The sequence below is a fragment of the Lepisma saccharinum genome, chromosome 12 (genome assembly GCF_977018435.1).
Source record: "Lepisma saccharinum chromosome 12, izLepSacc3.1, whole genome shotgun sequence".
Lineage (NCBI taxonomy): Eukaryota > Metazoa > Arthropoda > Insecta > Zygentoma > Lepismatidae > Lepisma > Lepisma saccharinum.
This window is the reverse complement of record NC_139240.1, coordinates 35,366,315-35,381,094: the sequence shown is the minus strand read 5'-3', so window position 1 is coordinate 35,381,094 and position 14,780 is coordinate 35,366,315. Positions and strand designations below refer to the sequence as shown.

General features: G+C 39.1%; 1 protein-coding gene across 8 annotated transcripts in view; it reads left to right on the top strand.

The window, feature by feature from the left end:
- Positions 1-14,780, top strand: part of LOC145995971 (uncharacterized) — a 133,608-nt gene that overhangs the window by 98,606 nt on the left and 20,222 nt on the right. For all 8 annotated transcript variants that reach the window (XR_014442737.1, XM_083132061.1, XM_083132064.1 and 5 more), the window contains 6 exons: positions 1,245-3,958; positions 6,814-6,874; positions 8,119-8,246; positions 10,041-10,151; positions 12,393-12,560; positions 13,854-14,018. Coding sequence is in view for 7 of the 8 variants with exons in the window: in XM_083132061.1 (XP_082988187.1) it covers positions 1,245-3,958; positions 6,814-6,874; positions 8,119-8,246; positions 10,041-10,151; positions 12,393-12,560; positions 13,854-14,018 (3,347 nt within the window). In the remaining variant the exon portion in view is untranslated. The remainder of the gene's footprint in view (positions 1-1,244; positions 3,959-6,813; positions 6,875-8,118; positions 8,247-10,040; positions 10,152-12,392; positions 12,561-13,853; positions 14,019-14,780) is intronic.

Below are 14,780 nucleotides of genomic sequence, written 5' to 3'. Positions count from 1 at the left end.
GAGGAACAGTTTCTGTGATGCTCTTCCGCCAGAGGCAGCTGGGATCACTGTTGCCAACTTAGCTCTTTTGGAGCCAGATCTGGCTTTCATGCACTCGTTTGATATGAACTGTGGCACTCGCCCTCATGCCCCACTATGATGCCATAGACCACTTTTGCCATGAGTTTTTGCAAGTGACGTGATATTGTTATATTGGCTACGTGGCCTCATCCCCTCTTACCTCCCCAGCTACTATTTTATAGAACAGTGGCTGACATATGAAGATGACATAATATTGTGATCCAGGAACAATTTATTTTCGATTTCATACGATCATCGATGAATTATTGAGATGGGTGATGCTGCCTAATCTAGATGGTGAAAACTAAGAATAAATTGTCATCACTTTAAAGTTAACAGTGATAAAACCCCCACCAACCCCTTCGACAACTAAAAATTACCATAGGAGACATTTTATTCAGCGTTTGTAAATCACAGTTTTAACTTCATTTAAGGTGAAATGTAGCTCTTTTATACACATCAGGTTTGGCAACACAGCCTGGATGCCTGTAGGATGTAAGGAGAAATGCATTGCACTTATGGGAGTATTATTTTATTTGTTCTCTTGGGAGTATCAAACTTCCGATGGCATATGAAAATATATGAAAGGGATGAGGACAGATTGAAGCTGTAATTGACAGGTGGAAAAGTTGAAACTTCATGTGATTTGCGCATGAGACGAAGTACGAGCATAGCCCGTCGTTCAATCGGCAAAGCAATTGAATACCGCGGGACGGGCTATGCCCGTCGTTCGTCCACATTAACTTTAAGTGCACTGCGGGCTATGCCCGTCGTGAGACCCCAATGTGTTAATAGTAAACATTAAAGAAATGCTTCCACTTGCAACATGGGGAGACATTCATACTCTGGCATACGCCCAGTTTTTGTTAGTAGCTGTGCTCATTTGGACAATATTGAAATAAATGCATAACTGGTACAAAATTGTAAATCTTCTGCTTAATGCAACTTTTAGAATGAACCCAGTAAGAGTATCAGCATCAGTTCCAAGTGGTATTGCCTCAGTCTAGTAATGTACCTTGAAAAGCAAAAAAGAATAAAACAGTACCAGAAGTTGTGTCCATGTGTATTAATATACGTAGAAATTTAGTCATTATAAATTGAGTTTTGTTTGTCTTAACTTTGTAACGTAAGTGTTACTGTCTCTTTTTAATTTACCAATCTTTTATTGTTTTTGGTTTTTCCAGAGGTGGAAGAAGCAACAATTGCTGACGATGGTTATGGCCTTAAAAAGAAGAAACCTCCTAAACGGAAGAGAACAGCGGACAGTGACGACACTAGCAGAAGGAAAAAGATAAAGGCTGAGGAGGAGGCAAGTGGAACTGACATTCTTGTGGATAAGATGAAATTGGAGAATAATGACGTAAAAGCAGGCGGATTGGCAGTTGGTGGACAGCAGGAGGATTTGGAAGACGAGCTGTATCAACCAGACGGAGGGAATTTGCAGAAGGGCAGTAAGCAGGGAAGGAAGAGAGGACCTAAGGTCAGGAAGGATCAGATTGTCCTTGTCCTCGGCCCAAAGAGGGATCCTAAAACTGAGGAAGCTCAGGTGAACCTCGTAATGGAATCTCCCACCCAGAAGATTGTGAAGACCATTCCGTGGACGCAGGAGGCAAAGACTTACCTGGAGGCGTACATGAGCTTTGTAAAGAAAAACAACACCGAGCTTGATACGCCAGAGAAGATTGGGGAGTTCCGCATGTACGTGAATGAAAGGTTGGCATGTAATACCAAAGTTAAGAAGGTGAAAGACCTTGTTAAGATAGCACCGAAGGTGGAAGAGCTTGTTAAGATAGCACCGAAGGCGGAAGAGCTTGTTAAGATGGTACCTGCGGATGTTAAGATGGAATCTGCGGATGTTAAGATTGAATCTGCGGATGTTAAGATTGAATCTGCGGATGTTAAGACTGAATCTGCAGAAGTCAAGACTGAATCTGCAGAAGTCAAGACTGAATCTGCAGAAGTCAAGACTGAATCTGCAGAAGTCAAGACTGAATCTGCAGAAGTCAAGACTGAATCTGCAGAAGTCAAGACTGAGTCTGCAGAGGTAAAAGAAGAACCCAAGGCAGAAACTGAAGAATCTGCAGATGCTGTTCTGGTTGATAAAGCTGCAGTTTCTCCCAATGTTCTTGAAAAAGCCACTGCAGTAAAGCCTGCTGGTGTGTTAGACACTGATAAAGTCATGCCTCTTAAAGATAATGAAGCAAAGAAGGATAAACAATTAACACCGCAGTCAAAGTCACCGCAAAAGAAATCATCAAATAATGTGAAGAAACCAGTGCAGCCGAAGTCAACCACAAAAGATGAAGTGAAGGTTGATAAAGAACTTAAACAGAATTCACCGCAGGAGTCTACAAATGATGAGAAAGAAGAATCCAAAGAATCTCCAAGCAAAACAATTATTAGTGCCACAAGCGAGAGCACACAAAGTCCAAATTCTACATCTCCTGCGGCTGGAGTATTTTTGTTACCTGTGCGAAAATCAGAAGTGAAGTCCGAAGGCCTGAGGCAGTTCAGGTCTCCATTGAGTACAATCAGAAAGAAAAACATGCTGATGAGTAATTCACCATCCAAGAAGAATGTTCAGCCTAGTGTACAAACTGACAAAACTTCAAAACAGATTGATGATAAAACACCTGCTGCTAGCCCAACACCAGTTACGCAGTCAGCCAGCTCGTCTGATACTAGCGTACCCTCACCTGGTACTAAAGTTACACAGTCAACCAGCCCAGTTGCATCTGCTCCATCTACGAGCACAGAAAGTACCGTCAAAGGGCCTATGGCCTGCCCAATGACTGTGGTGAGCAAAATTGGTAACTTTGTGCTGCAGATACCAAAGTCCGCAGCAGCTGCCTTGAGTCCAACCATGATCAATTCAGAAGGAAAGCGGATGCGTATCCAGCTAGTGGCAAACATGGGTGGCAAGAAGACCAAGCTCGTAACAACCCAGGGCAGTTTGGACCATTCGATGTTAGAAAAGTTGGTGATAGAGACATTGAAGTTGAATAAGCTGACCAACAAATCAGTGGATAAGGACCTGCATAAGAAGCAACCAAGAAAGATAAAAATGACGATAGAAACTAAGCACATGGTGAAGAAAAAGGATCCGTCTGAAATAGAGACTATCGTCTTGGATGATGATGACGATGACAATGCCAGTAGTTCAACGACGGAAGCGTTGAGCGACGTTAAAATTAAGACTGAACCAAAAGAAGAAGAAGAAGAGAATAAATCTTCCTGTGAGATTCAAGACACCAGTCAAATTGAGGGACAGAAATCAGAATGCAATGCAGTTGAGGCGAAATCAGTTGAGAGAGATGAGGCGAAATCAGTTGAGAGAGATGAGGCGAAATCAGTTGAGAGAGATAATGATAAAACAGAATTGGAAATGGCTGATAAAGACAGTGACGTGGAAGTTAAACTCGAGCCAGCAGACGTAGATGGGGAAAATGCATGCACACTCTCAAATGGTCAAGCGACCGATGAACCAGATTCTACAGTGAAAACCTGCGGGACTGGAATCCAAGTGACGGAAGTAAAGAAGGAAATGTGCGATGTGGGAATACAGAATGCTCCAACCGGACCCTTAAACTGTGTGGAAATTCAGACAGAAGTTACCGGTTCACTTTCGGGATGTGCCAGCGTGTGCCAAGTGCAGCGTCCGATTTCAGTGGAAAAGGAAGTGCAGTACGAGTCTCTTCATTCCGTGGACACTTGCGTGCAGACAGTGTGTGAAACGAAGGATAGAACTGACAAAACAATGCAAACAAGTTTCCCTTGTTGTGACAACAACAGCCTCCATTGTTCCGTTTCCTCGTCTGTCACAAGTCCTTCTGCCAATGTTGCCAAATCTGCTCCACCATTGGATCTGCCAACACTATCATTGGAAAATGGAAAAGAGGTAATGGTAGTTTGCTTTATGCATTGTGTCCCTGCATGTCATTTCATCCCTCCCCCATTTTAAAATCAAAATTGGTGGTTGTTTTTTATTTATAATTTCTGCTCAATTATTTATACTTTATAGCTTAACTGTGGTTTTTGTTTCTGTGGGGTTTTATCTTATGAGTTGCACATTTTGTATATATATGTACTAGGTGAAGCTCAGGTATACGATAAGGAAAGCACAGGCAGACCGCATGGGAATAGTGTTATAAGGGGGTATCTTTTCTTTTTTAAAAGTTTTAACTTGCACTGGTTTTTAAGTGGAAGGTTTTGTAGTGATTATTTTAACAAATAGCAGTGAGCATGGATCAAGCAAAGGGTTTAGCATTTTCCAAATATTTTACCTTTACCATAATGTACCATTTCCTTTTTCCTGATGAGTATGAATTGACGAGGCTATGGCAATTTTCGGATAGCTGAAATATAGGACCTGAAGAAGGGAACAGTGGTTCCCGAAACATTGTCTGTGTACAAAATAGATACTCTTTTTTTAGGGATGGGACCGATTAATCGGTACTCTATCGGTATCGGCCGATATAGGCATATCGGTTTATCAGTAAAATTACCGATTATTTTATTGATCCGATATATCGATAAATATCTTATAATTTAGTGCAAAATTCTGCCATTTTGTTGTAATTTTTATGGATAATCTCCATGCCCTACTTTTTGAAATAGTAAATGTCTAAATATTCAACTTCTTTTGCATTGCAATCAGCTCGAAACACACATTTATTACAGAGATCAATGAAAATTTCAGGGTCTTCAAGGACCATTTCTAATCTTATATCTGATCGGTAGAATATCGGTTATTGGTATCGGTACTGTATCGGTATTGGCCAAAATTTATATCGGCCCATCCCTACTAATTTTACATAAGTAATAAATAGTTTTGTATTTTTAATTTTTAGAAATACGAAAGAATATATATAAAAGTAATAGAGAATAGACAAGACTGGTACCAAAGAAATTGATTGCGGATGAATCAATTTGAAAGATTTTCCCATGCCAGTATTGTACCAATCCAGTATCTTGAAGACTGAATTTTTCATTCACCACCTTAATTGATGTACTTCACAGGGTGTCTGGAAATGCTGGAGAGGTCAGGGAATTTACTTCTTCTGGATAAGTCAGGGAAATTTACTGTTTCAGCAACACTTTTGTAGCAGAAATGCACTAAATGCAGGTTTTGAACAAACTAAAACAGGAGAAGCAAAAGAATTTCAAGTTTGTTGTGGAGATACTATACCAGGCAACAGATTGTTCATAAAGGACAGTCCTAGGTGGAACTCCAAACGTTTTATGTTTACTGGGCATCATAACAATTGAACTAACTCTGTGGTGGAGTGGTTAGTATGCTACAGATCCACTAGGGATCTCAGCCTGGACGTGAGTGTTCTTTGTATGTCCTTCACGAGTTTCATCATACACCACCTATCCTAAAGTGGGAGAAAAGTCCATCTAGGACAATTGAGAAGCTACTTCAAGTTCATTGTAGTAGAAGCAGAAAACAACAGCAGTATAGTCACTCCGTCATAGCAATCAGGGAAACCACCTTTATGTCAGTCACGTGCTGTTAAGTCAATTATGCCTACCACTGCCAATCCCTCCCCTCGAAGCGGCCATCAGGGAAACGGGGTTTCGTCAAAATAGCCGTTCTGCACCTGTGAATGGGGGCTGGTTCCTAGCCTGACCCACGTATAGGATACAATGAGCTCGATGCACCCCACGCTGTAAAGCTGCCACCCTCAAATGCAGTTGCCCCGCTGATAAAGAATGCTGATAAAGAATGTATGTACAACTACTAATATTTGCCATCAATGTCTTTTCTCCACAGACATTCATTCGTACATGTATCACGTACCTGACAGTTTTGATTGTTAAAATATAATTTCATGATTCTGTGCCTTGAAGTTGTTTGTGTGTGTGTGTGTATCTGTTTCCCCCCTCTCTCCCCCTCCCCCTCCCTCCCTTCCTCTCTCCCCCCTACTCCAGAAAAAATATTTGTTTAGGGACACATCCGGATTAAATCTGTATTTTGCATGTAACATATGAGACAGCTTAATGCCTTCTGCATTCACATGCCCACGCATGTACAAATAATGTTTGTTTTGAGCACCAGGGCTGAGCCGATAGTTATACTTGAAAATTGTACTGATCCAAAACAACTCATAGTATTTAAAAATATTAATTTTTCTATTGCAGCTTTACCATATCGATCTAACAAGAGTTTGTGTAAAATATTGCACATAATTTCACATGAAATATCTTAATTATTCCGATCCTCTTCTACCGATTGGTGTCGAGGTTTTACAGAGAGCTCGCCATCTGTCACGATCTTCTGCCAACTTCCTTCACTCCACGAGATGTTCCTCCCGTTCAGGATATCCTTCATTTCCTTATTCCATGTCCTACGTGGTCTTCCTTTCAGTCTCTACACATCCAGTCCTCCCATACCTGTTTAGGTATTTGATGTTCAGGCATTCTGCTGAGGTGTCCAAACCATCCGAGTTGTGCTTGCTCAACATCCTGATATATTAGTTTTGTGTTTAATGTTATTCTGATTGATTTCTGCATAATTTGCAGGATTTGCAAAATTGTCACGTGACATTTTTGTAGACTGTGTAAAGTATTGACCGATATCAGTGATCGCGTTGCAACTGATCCTTTCCGATACCACTCATATTGATATCGACTCGGCCCTAAAGAGTACTTATTTCTGAAAATTTTTATTTAAATGTTACTGGTCCATACTTATGAAGTTGTGACTTAATCTGACACATTTGAACAATTTTGATTGCTTTATTTTTGCAGACTAACCATAGATCTGACCAAGAGGATGTCTCGGATGATGATAGTGATGAGGAATATGATGGTATGTGTTAGTTTATTATGTCTTTTGTTCTTGGAGATTGAGGTGTTAGAGGTAACAAGTCCAGTGAATTAATCAGCAGTAATAAGGTGTGAATAGTTGGACTTTGAAGAAATGTCTTGTTACCTTGAATCAGCACAAGGGTCAAAATCGTTCAGATCCCATTTTAAAACCGTAGTGCAGCCCTGATTAGTCTATCTGAGCAATAAGTAGACTTGAAACAAACTTTGACTTTTGTTTTTTCAATTTCTTGGCAGTTTGTTGGAATGTTGGATTCATGAAATTATCAGCAAATTTGCTGATATGCCCATATACAGTGTGTCCCAAAATAGTGTTTACACTCTTTCATCGCTAGTAACAGGAACACGCATATAGCAAGTATTAACTTTTTTTGGTATCACATACTTTGAAGTTATAGTGTTCAAAATGACCACGTGTGTAAATTATCTGGAGTGCAGATCGACAAACATCAGATACAGTTTCCACGGGAATGGCAGCACAGGTAGTTTCAATCGCATGTCTCAAGTCATCCAGTGTCTGTGGCTTTGTGGCTTACACATCATTCTTCATGGTTAGCACAGCACACTACAATGCTATGGATCCCAGGTCCACATCGCAACCTGGGCATGGGTGTTTTTGTAGGTGTCCCTCCATCAATTCCATATAATCATTAGTCATCATTAGTGTGATTAGTCAAAAGTGTCAGAAAAACAATGCTGAATAACAAAAATCAAATCGAGCATTGTTCTTCACAGTCGCCCACAGGTAGAAATCTGACAGTGTTCATTCACGACTTACATTTCTTGAAAGAAAAATTGCTCACCTCTGCCATTTTCTGTACACTAATACATACCGCCAGCTAGACTGTGATGGAACTAAAAACAGAATGCTTACATGCACTCGCACACACTTAACCTAGACATTGAATCTTCAAATACAAAAAGTCCAGTCCAGTCATCATTAATAGTTCCTCTGTATTCTGTATTTTGGGTCATTGTAGGTCTATATACTGAATAATGTCTCCATCTGTATACTTGCATACTAATTGTAGTTGTTGTTACTCAAGTGATGCAATTTTATATTTTATTTAATTCATAAGAAATTAAAGTAATAACCCTATAGAAGAAACATAGCTGAACATCAAACATAGTGTTCTAAAATGTTTTAAAATAACTACTGGGAAGTGTATTTAGTTACATGCAATGTAAATGAACGTTGTAAGTGGTGTTGTTTTTGTTCTGTTGCAGAAAAAGCTGCTTTCCAAGGCCTGTGGAAAGAAGCAGCACGGGATGTGCACCAAGAGAAGTTGTTCCATAATTTCTGCAGCCAGGAACAGCCCTACTGCTCACTCTGCATGGTTTTCTCATCAAGAAAGGTATTGGATTTCAAAAAGTATATTCTTTAATAATGTTTATAACAGCAGCCTTTGAGTGCCGGCCTCGCTTCCACATGCCTCAGCAGAGGTGAGCAATCATCTAACCGGTTATGGGGTACATGTGATCAGCACCACGAACCTCCAGTCCTTGTTGTAGGATTCTGTGGCTGGGTTACTCTACTTGTTCGTAGCTCCCCAATTTCCTCACAATGGTGGGTAGCCACTGGTCCCATGGTCCCATACACAGGCAGAAATCTCAGGACAAAAGTTGTTATGCTTTCCTCCAGGAAATTTGAAACAGCATACATCCTGTCGCTCGAACCCAAAGCCATGGTGTGGGATTGTTTAATAATGTTGGGCCTCCCGGATGACACAGTGGTAGGGTCGTCGCCTTGTAATCAAGGGGTCCCGAGTTTGATACCTGGTGGTGGCACATACTGGTTCGGATCCCACTTTAAACTGGAGATCCAGTCCCAATTAACCTTACTGTGCATAAAGTGGACTTAAAACACCAAATCAACCAACCAACCAATCTAATAATGTTAGATGTTCCCACACATGATCGGCTCTAGCTACAGGATGCATGCTGGTTTGAGTTTACAAGTGCCCAGTGTAGAGCTAGTGCATTCATAGGATCCATTAAATTTATGATGATCTATCTACTGGTATCTTCCCTGCTGGACCCTTTCCCATATCCATTCCTTTGAGTTCATCTTTTTGCATGCCAACACAGTACAATTTGCATTGTTCTCCAGAGTAGAATTCTGCATTTACCAATCATTTCGTTCCCACATCACTTCTAAAGAGAGAGTGTCTAAAATATGTGAATTACAAGTTCAATAGATATTAATTCTATTGCAATTAGTTTACAATTTTGCTATTTTGCATTTAGTGTCCCTCAAGGGCTGTTGCGCCACTGATGATTATTATTTATTTATTTTTATCTATGTAAGAACCCATACATAAATATATGTCATTGTTGTGTTGAAAATATGTGTGTATGTGGAAAACATAAACATTTAATCAAGAAAAGATTGCATCTATTTCTTCTCCTTCATTCTATGTAACCAATATCCATCATGCACATGCGAACGAACTGTTTGTGCAAAATGGTGCTGACGAAATAACAGAAAGTGTTTTGTGTTGTAGAATATGTGAAAAAAAATGTCTGGGATCACAGTTCAATGCAGTTTTCAACATTAGTTTGGGTTTGATCCACCTGATAACCCCATTAGACATTGGCATGCATTTTCCTGGAGAAAGATTGACCGTGCAAAGGCACTGGTTGCCCATCATGTTTAGTTGAGAGTTTGGGATGCCTTCCTGCACAGCACGAGAAATTCAGTTGGAAAAGTGAGCTGTTGAAAATTCCGCACACTGCAGTATTGGATGTGCTTTATAAGCATTTGCAACTGAGAGCTTACAAAGTTCAACTTGTGCAGGCACTGGCTGAACCAGACAAGGCACTTCACTCGGTCTTCAGTGTGAATGACCCCTTTGTCAGGGAGGCTAGTTGAATGTAAACTTGTAACATATGTTAACAAAAGTTGGAGAGATTATATCTTTTTTTTGTTGTAGAAGAAATGCTCGTACCACATGGGGCGAGAATACATTTTGAAAAAGTGACACACTGTTCTGGACACCCTGCATTTTAAAATTTAGAAATAATTTAAACTGTTTCAGTTACCAAGTATTGGGATCGGTGGGAATCTGTAAGTGGTCAAAGTGGCATCAGCTAGGCCCTATCGTAAATTCATTCTACTGCGGCATTATCTTGTTATTTGTTTGTTGCAGAAGCTTTCTCGGGCTGGAACGAGGTATTTGTTGTGGAGATCAGCGAAGACATCAAACAGACCTGCCACCAGCAGGACTGTTTTGGATGAGCATTGGTTCTCGAAGCAGAAGGTAGGTGTCCCGAAATGCTATGCTTTTATAGGTAACTAAAACCAGATGTTCAGTTAGAATGTCACCAAAAAATTATTACAGATCTAAAACTGAAGGTGTGGTCAAGTAATCTTGGATTCAGTTCTTGAATGTGAACATTCCAATGCTTCTGATCACATTTAAAATTGCACCCTTGCCCCTGATTAGTGTTGTTAAACAAATTTTTATCTACTATTAAGAGTGTGAAATGTTTCCCTATTTTCCGTGATTTAGTCATTAAGAATTTGTATCATCTGGATGTAATCCTCACTGTCTGTAAATTCACCACACGGATTTTCAAGAAACCAAACCTTCAATCTGCATATTCATTGTGTACAATTGTGGTACGCTAGCAGCGCAGTTTGGAGTTACATAGTACGTGTGCCTTGAGAAAAAAATAAAGATAATGAAAAATTGGAAGCATAACAATCCAGAAAATATGAAAACCTGTAATTAAATTTGTATGGACAAAGTTCTTTGGCCCACCCTCAAACAAATCGTAGTTGTTGACGATAGCCTGAATCACTTTAGGTACCATAATTGTCAAGTGTATGAATTGGATTAGCAAACACTAGTTGTAGCAAATGATAAGGGAAACTCTTTCAAATGTCTAACTCACCAAATACCCACTGCAGCATACATGCACAAGTTTTCCACCTGGAAGAAAAATTCTCGATTATTGCACATAAGTCACATTACACTGTAGAGATGTATATGGTGAAATGTAATCACTGCATAATTTAACAAGGTTTATTTAACAAAAGAGAAAAACAAATAATGCTCTGATCATACCCAGTGGCTTCATATACTATTTGGTATTACCCTAAGCTGTATAACTTGGTTTGTTACAAATAATGAGTTATAAAAAATACAAGATTCATCCGGCTTAACTTGCCCGGGTGATCAAACACTTCAGTTATTCAATAAGTCTTTCTACCCTTGATCCTCTTGCTGTTCATTGAAATTTACCAGAAGTTTCCACTACGAAGGAAAGAGTGTACTTCAACGTTAAACAAAAACCACAATCTCAAGTCCTTCTCTGCTAGTCTTATAGCAACTTGTACCGAAAATAAAAATTACGATGAAGGCGAATCTGTTCAGTGATGTCAACATGCTGAAAATTGCATACGACTTCTTTGGAGAACTCGTCGTAACCTGTACCACACTTACCTTCTTGTGGACGTCACAGTCAGTCTGTACTTACTCAATGCAACACACTTTTTTCTTGCCTGTGAATACTCGCAACCTTCTCGAGGTAACATACCAAGAACATCACTGCTACTGTTACTGCTTGTTGTACATTGTTCCCAACTCTGTTCCCATATGAAATAGGTTGAATTTTGAAGGTTTTACAACACCAAACCATTACGTTTCTAGCTCCATAATCACCAACACCGGAAGCCTTTTTTTTCTCCCCCCCCCCTTTCTTTCCGCGGCAAGCATCCTTCACCAATCAATGTCCAGAAGAGTAGGCTGATTCCGTTGCAAGTCAACCCCTCTCTTCTTTAAACTTTCTGCTTAAATTTAGAAACGCTCAGCGCATATATACAAACCATGGCCAAAAATGCACAGCGCTGCATCCTGCAAAGATTAAATACAACAAAATTACTGTTCTGTGCCGAATTCAGGCACAAATAGAGTTTTCTTAATTAAACCCCCGGAATGAGCATAATATCTCCCGCACCACTTACTGCTCCAAACAGCACAACAAATGTGAACTTGCAGCAAGCATTAGCACTACTGCGACAGGGCCAATGATGGTTTTGTCATACTCCATGCTGTTTAAAAGTCCTGCAGGATTCTAAAAACCTATAACTTTTAAGTAATAGCTTCATTGCAATGAAATATTCTTTGTTACACAGAGGAAACATTAAAATTAATGTTTGATGTGGTTTGGCTCATCTCCACATCTCCAGCTGGGTACTATTCACGTCCAAACACTCTTGCACTCTTCGTTTGAATCCGAGAATTGCATTCTGTCTGTGTTCGTCTGGAATGTTGTGGACGACATCACATATCTTGAACTTCAGGTCGTCAAGATCTGTTGGTTTCTGTGCATAAACCTGGAACTCGACATGTCTTCACAGCCAGTAATTGCAAGGCATAAGGTCTGGTGAACTTGCGGGCCAACTTGCAAGTTGCTTAGTTATGTAGTAGTATGTCACAGTTTTTGGTTGTGAAAGTTATTCTCATACATTTTGAATGTTCCTTATCCATTTTCAGAGGAATGAAGAGGACACAGACATGAGTGACGAGGAACATGAGGATGAGTCCCCGCTCGTCACATGCTCAGAGTGTAAACTGTGCGTGCACACCACATGTTACGGTGTGAGAGTGAAGGGAGAGTTTGATTGGAAGTGTGACAACTGCAGGAGTAATCATTCAAATGAGGTAGGCATATATGTTTTCCTGTTCACAATGATTTTTAATGAATGAGGAATGTGTTTGTGATGTGTGATTTATGATGAATAAAAATCAAGATTTGTGTACAAATACTGGGCATATTTCAGGATTGAAAGCAGTATATAAAATGCCATTTCGGTGTTAAAATGGTGAATACTATCGTGAATTTGATTTAAAACTACTTATTACACAAATATTTCCCTTTTAATAGTGCATTTATGTAGTTATTGGTTAATTCTTGAATAAAGGAGTCCATTTTTGGTTCACAAATATTTGCAGCACAATTAATCAATCTTCTGTGATTTACCTAACTCACAGGATAAGTTGGACTTCAGAAAGTGTCGCTTTGTAAATATACACTTAAATTTCTTGTGTAAGTTTATTTTCCAGTTCATTTCACATCACTTCGTGACAAGTCAAGTCATGGGAGCCAAATGTGCCTCACACCCTTCAAAAACTAAAAATGAGCATTACAGTGTGTTATTTTACATATTGTATTTCTGTCAGAAACAATATATATATGCCTCAAATAATAACCCATTCATACATTTTCTTACAACAGTTTATTTCTCGAAACTATTGAAGGGACACAAATGAAGGTACCTAGACACAACTTTTTTGTTGCATTGAACAGAAGGAGCATTTTGTGTGTGTGTGTGTTTAAACAAAAATAATGTTGCTATAAACAATTGAATCTCTTCTTAAAACCTTACAATCTTCCTGTCATTATCTCTATTATTTTGGAGTTCTGTTAACTAAGATGTGAAAGTAATTGGATTTATTTATCCTCCAGTAAAGCTGAAACCATTTTAAACTGGAAGGAAACAATGATGTAAAAGTAGGCCAACTAACAACAAAGAAAATAGCAAGCAAGATGGCAAGAAGCAGACTCCTTAAACCTGAAGTACATACCAACATGCTATGTATTATTTTATTTTAGTGTTATTGTATAATTTTATTTGTGTGAATATGAAAGTAATTGTATAAAAAAAATACTGCATGAAAGACAGTCAAGTACAGGGATTTATTTAATTTAATTTTGTTCAACGGGATTCTGCTGGAAAACCTACATTTTCCAGTATCAATGTATTCAGATAATTCCACACTGATGGGTTCAGAATAAGTTTAGCACTAATATGACCGTAGTGTGAAATTTAGAAATAAAGTCGTGATCATATTGGTTAATGACTTTTGATGCATTTCAGGATATGCAATGACACGAAGTACTTGAGAGAAACTTTGTTACTTTAGTAAGATTTGGATTCACATTGTTTCTTCCAGGGTTGCTGTCTGTGTCCGTTGCGTGGGGGTCCAATGAAGCAGACGACAGACGGCCATTGGGTCCATTTGATGTGTGCACTCCTTGTTCCGCAAGTCTCCTTCGAGAGCAGTATTACGAAGCAGTCAATTCATGTTCCTCCGAGTGCTCAAGAGCAGAATATGATGGTAAGTGCTGCCATCTGAGTCTGTCAATACAAAATTTTAGAGATGGGACACATTAAACAATTCTCTATCGATATCTGCCGATATAGGCTGATTCAATATATCCATGCAAAATAATATAATACAAGTGTTTTTTTTCCTGCAATGTTACCCAGAACATTTTCAAGTTCACAGCAAGATAAACAAACACATAACCTTATGTGGCTGGTCACGCTACACTTCTAAAGAATTTCCTTGTTTCTTTCTAGGCTGGTTTTTCCACCTTGCTGTACCACCCTAGGTGTCACAACTAATAGTTTCTTCCCCTCCCCTCCATTCTGTGACCTACCCTTCACTCTTTCCTTCATCTGGTGTGGCAAGTTAAAATCTATTTTTGTGCTGAAAATTAAAGGTGGCCCTGGTAACTTAACCAATTTACTTTCAACATGCTTGTTTTTTTTTATTATTAGTTCCATCCATTTTGTTCCAATTTACCCCTTCATATTTGTTTTGTTTTCTCTCCCCTGTTTAAGCAGCTGTGCGTAGTTTGTCACTTTTTCTCTTATTTCATTTTCCCTTCTCTCTTTCATTTGCCCTTAAATATCTAAATATACAGCTTTTGTGCATTACATTGCATTGGTAACACACATTTATTAAGGTTAATAAACTATTTGGAATTTTATATTGGATCGGTTATCGGTGTCTGTATTTTATATTCATCGGTGAAAATTTCAGATTGATCCATCCCTACAAAATTTACTCGTTATGCTACATGTGACAGAAAAG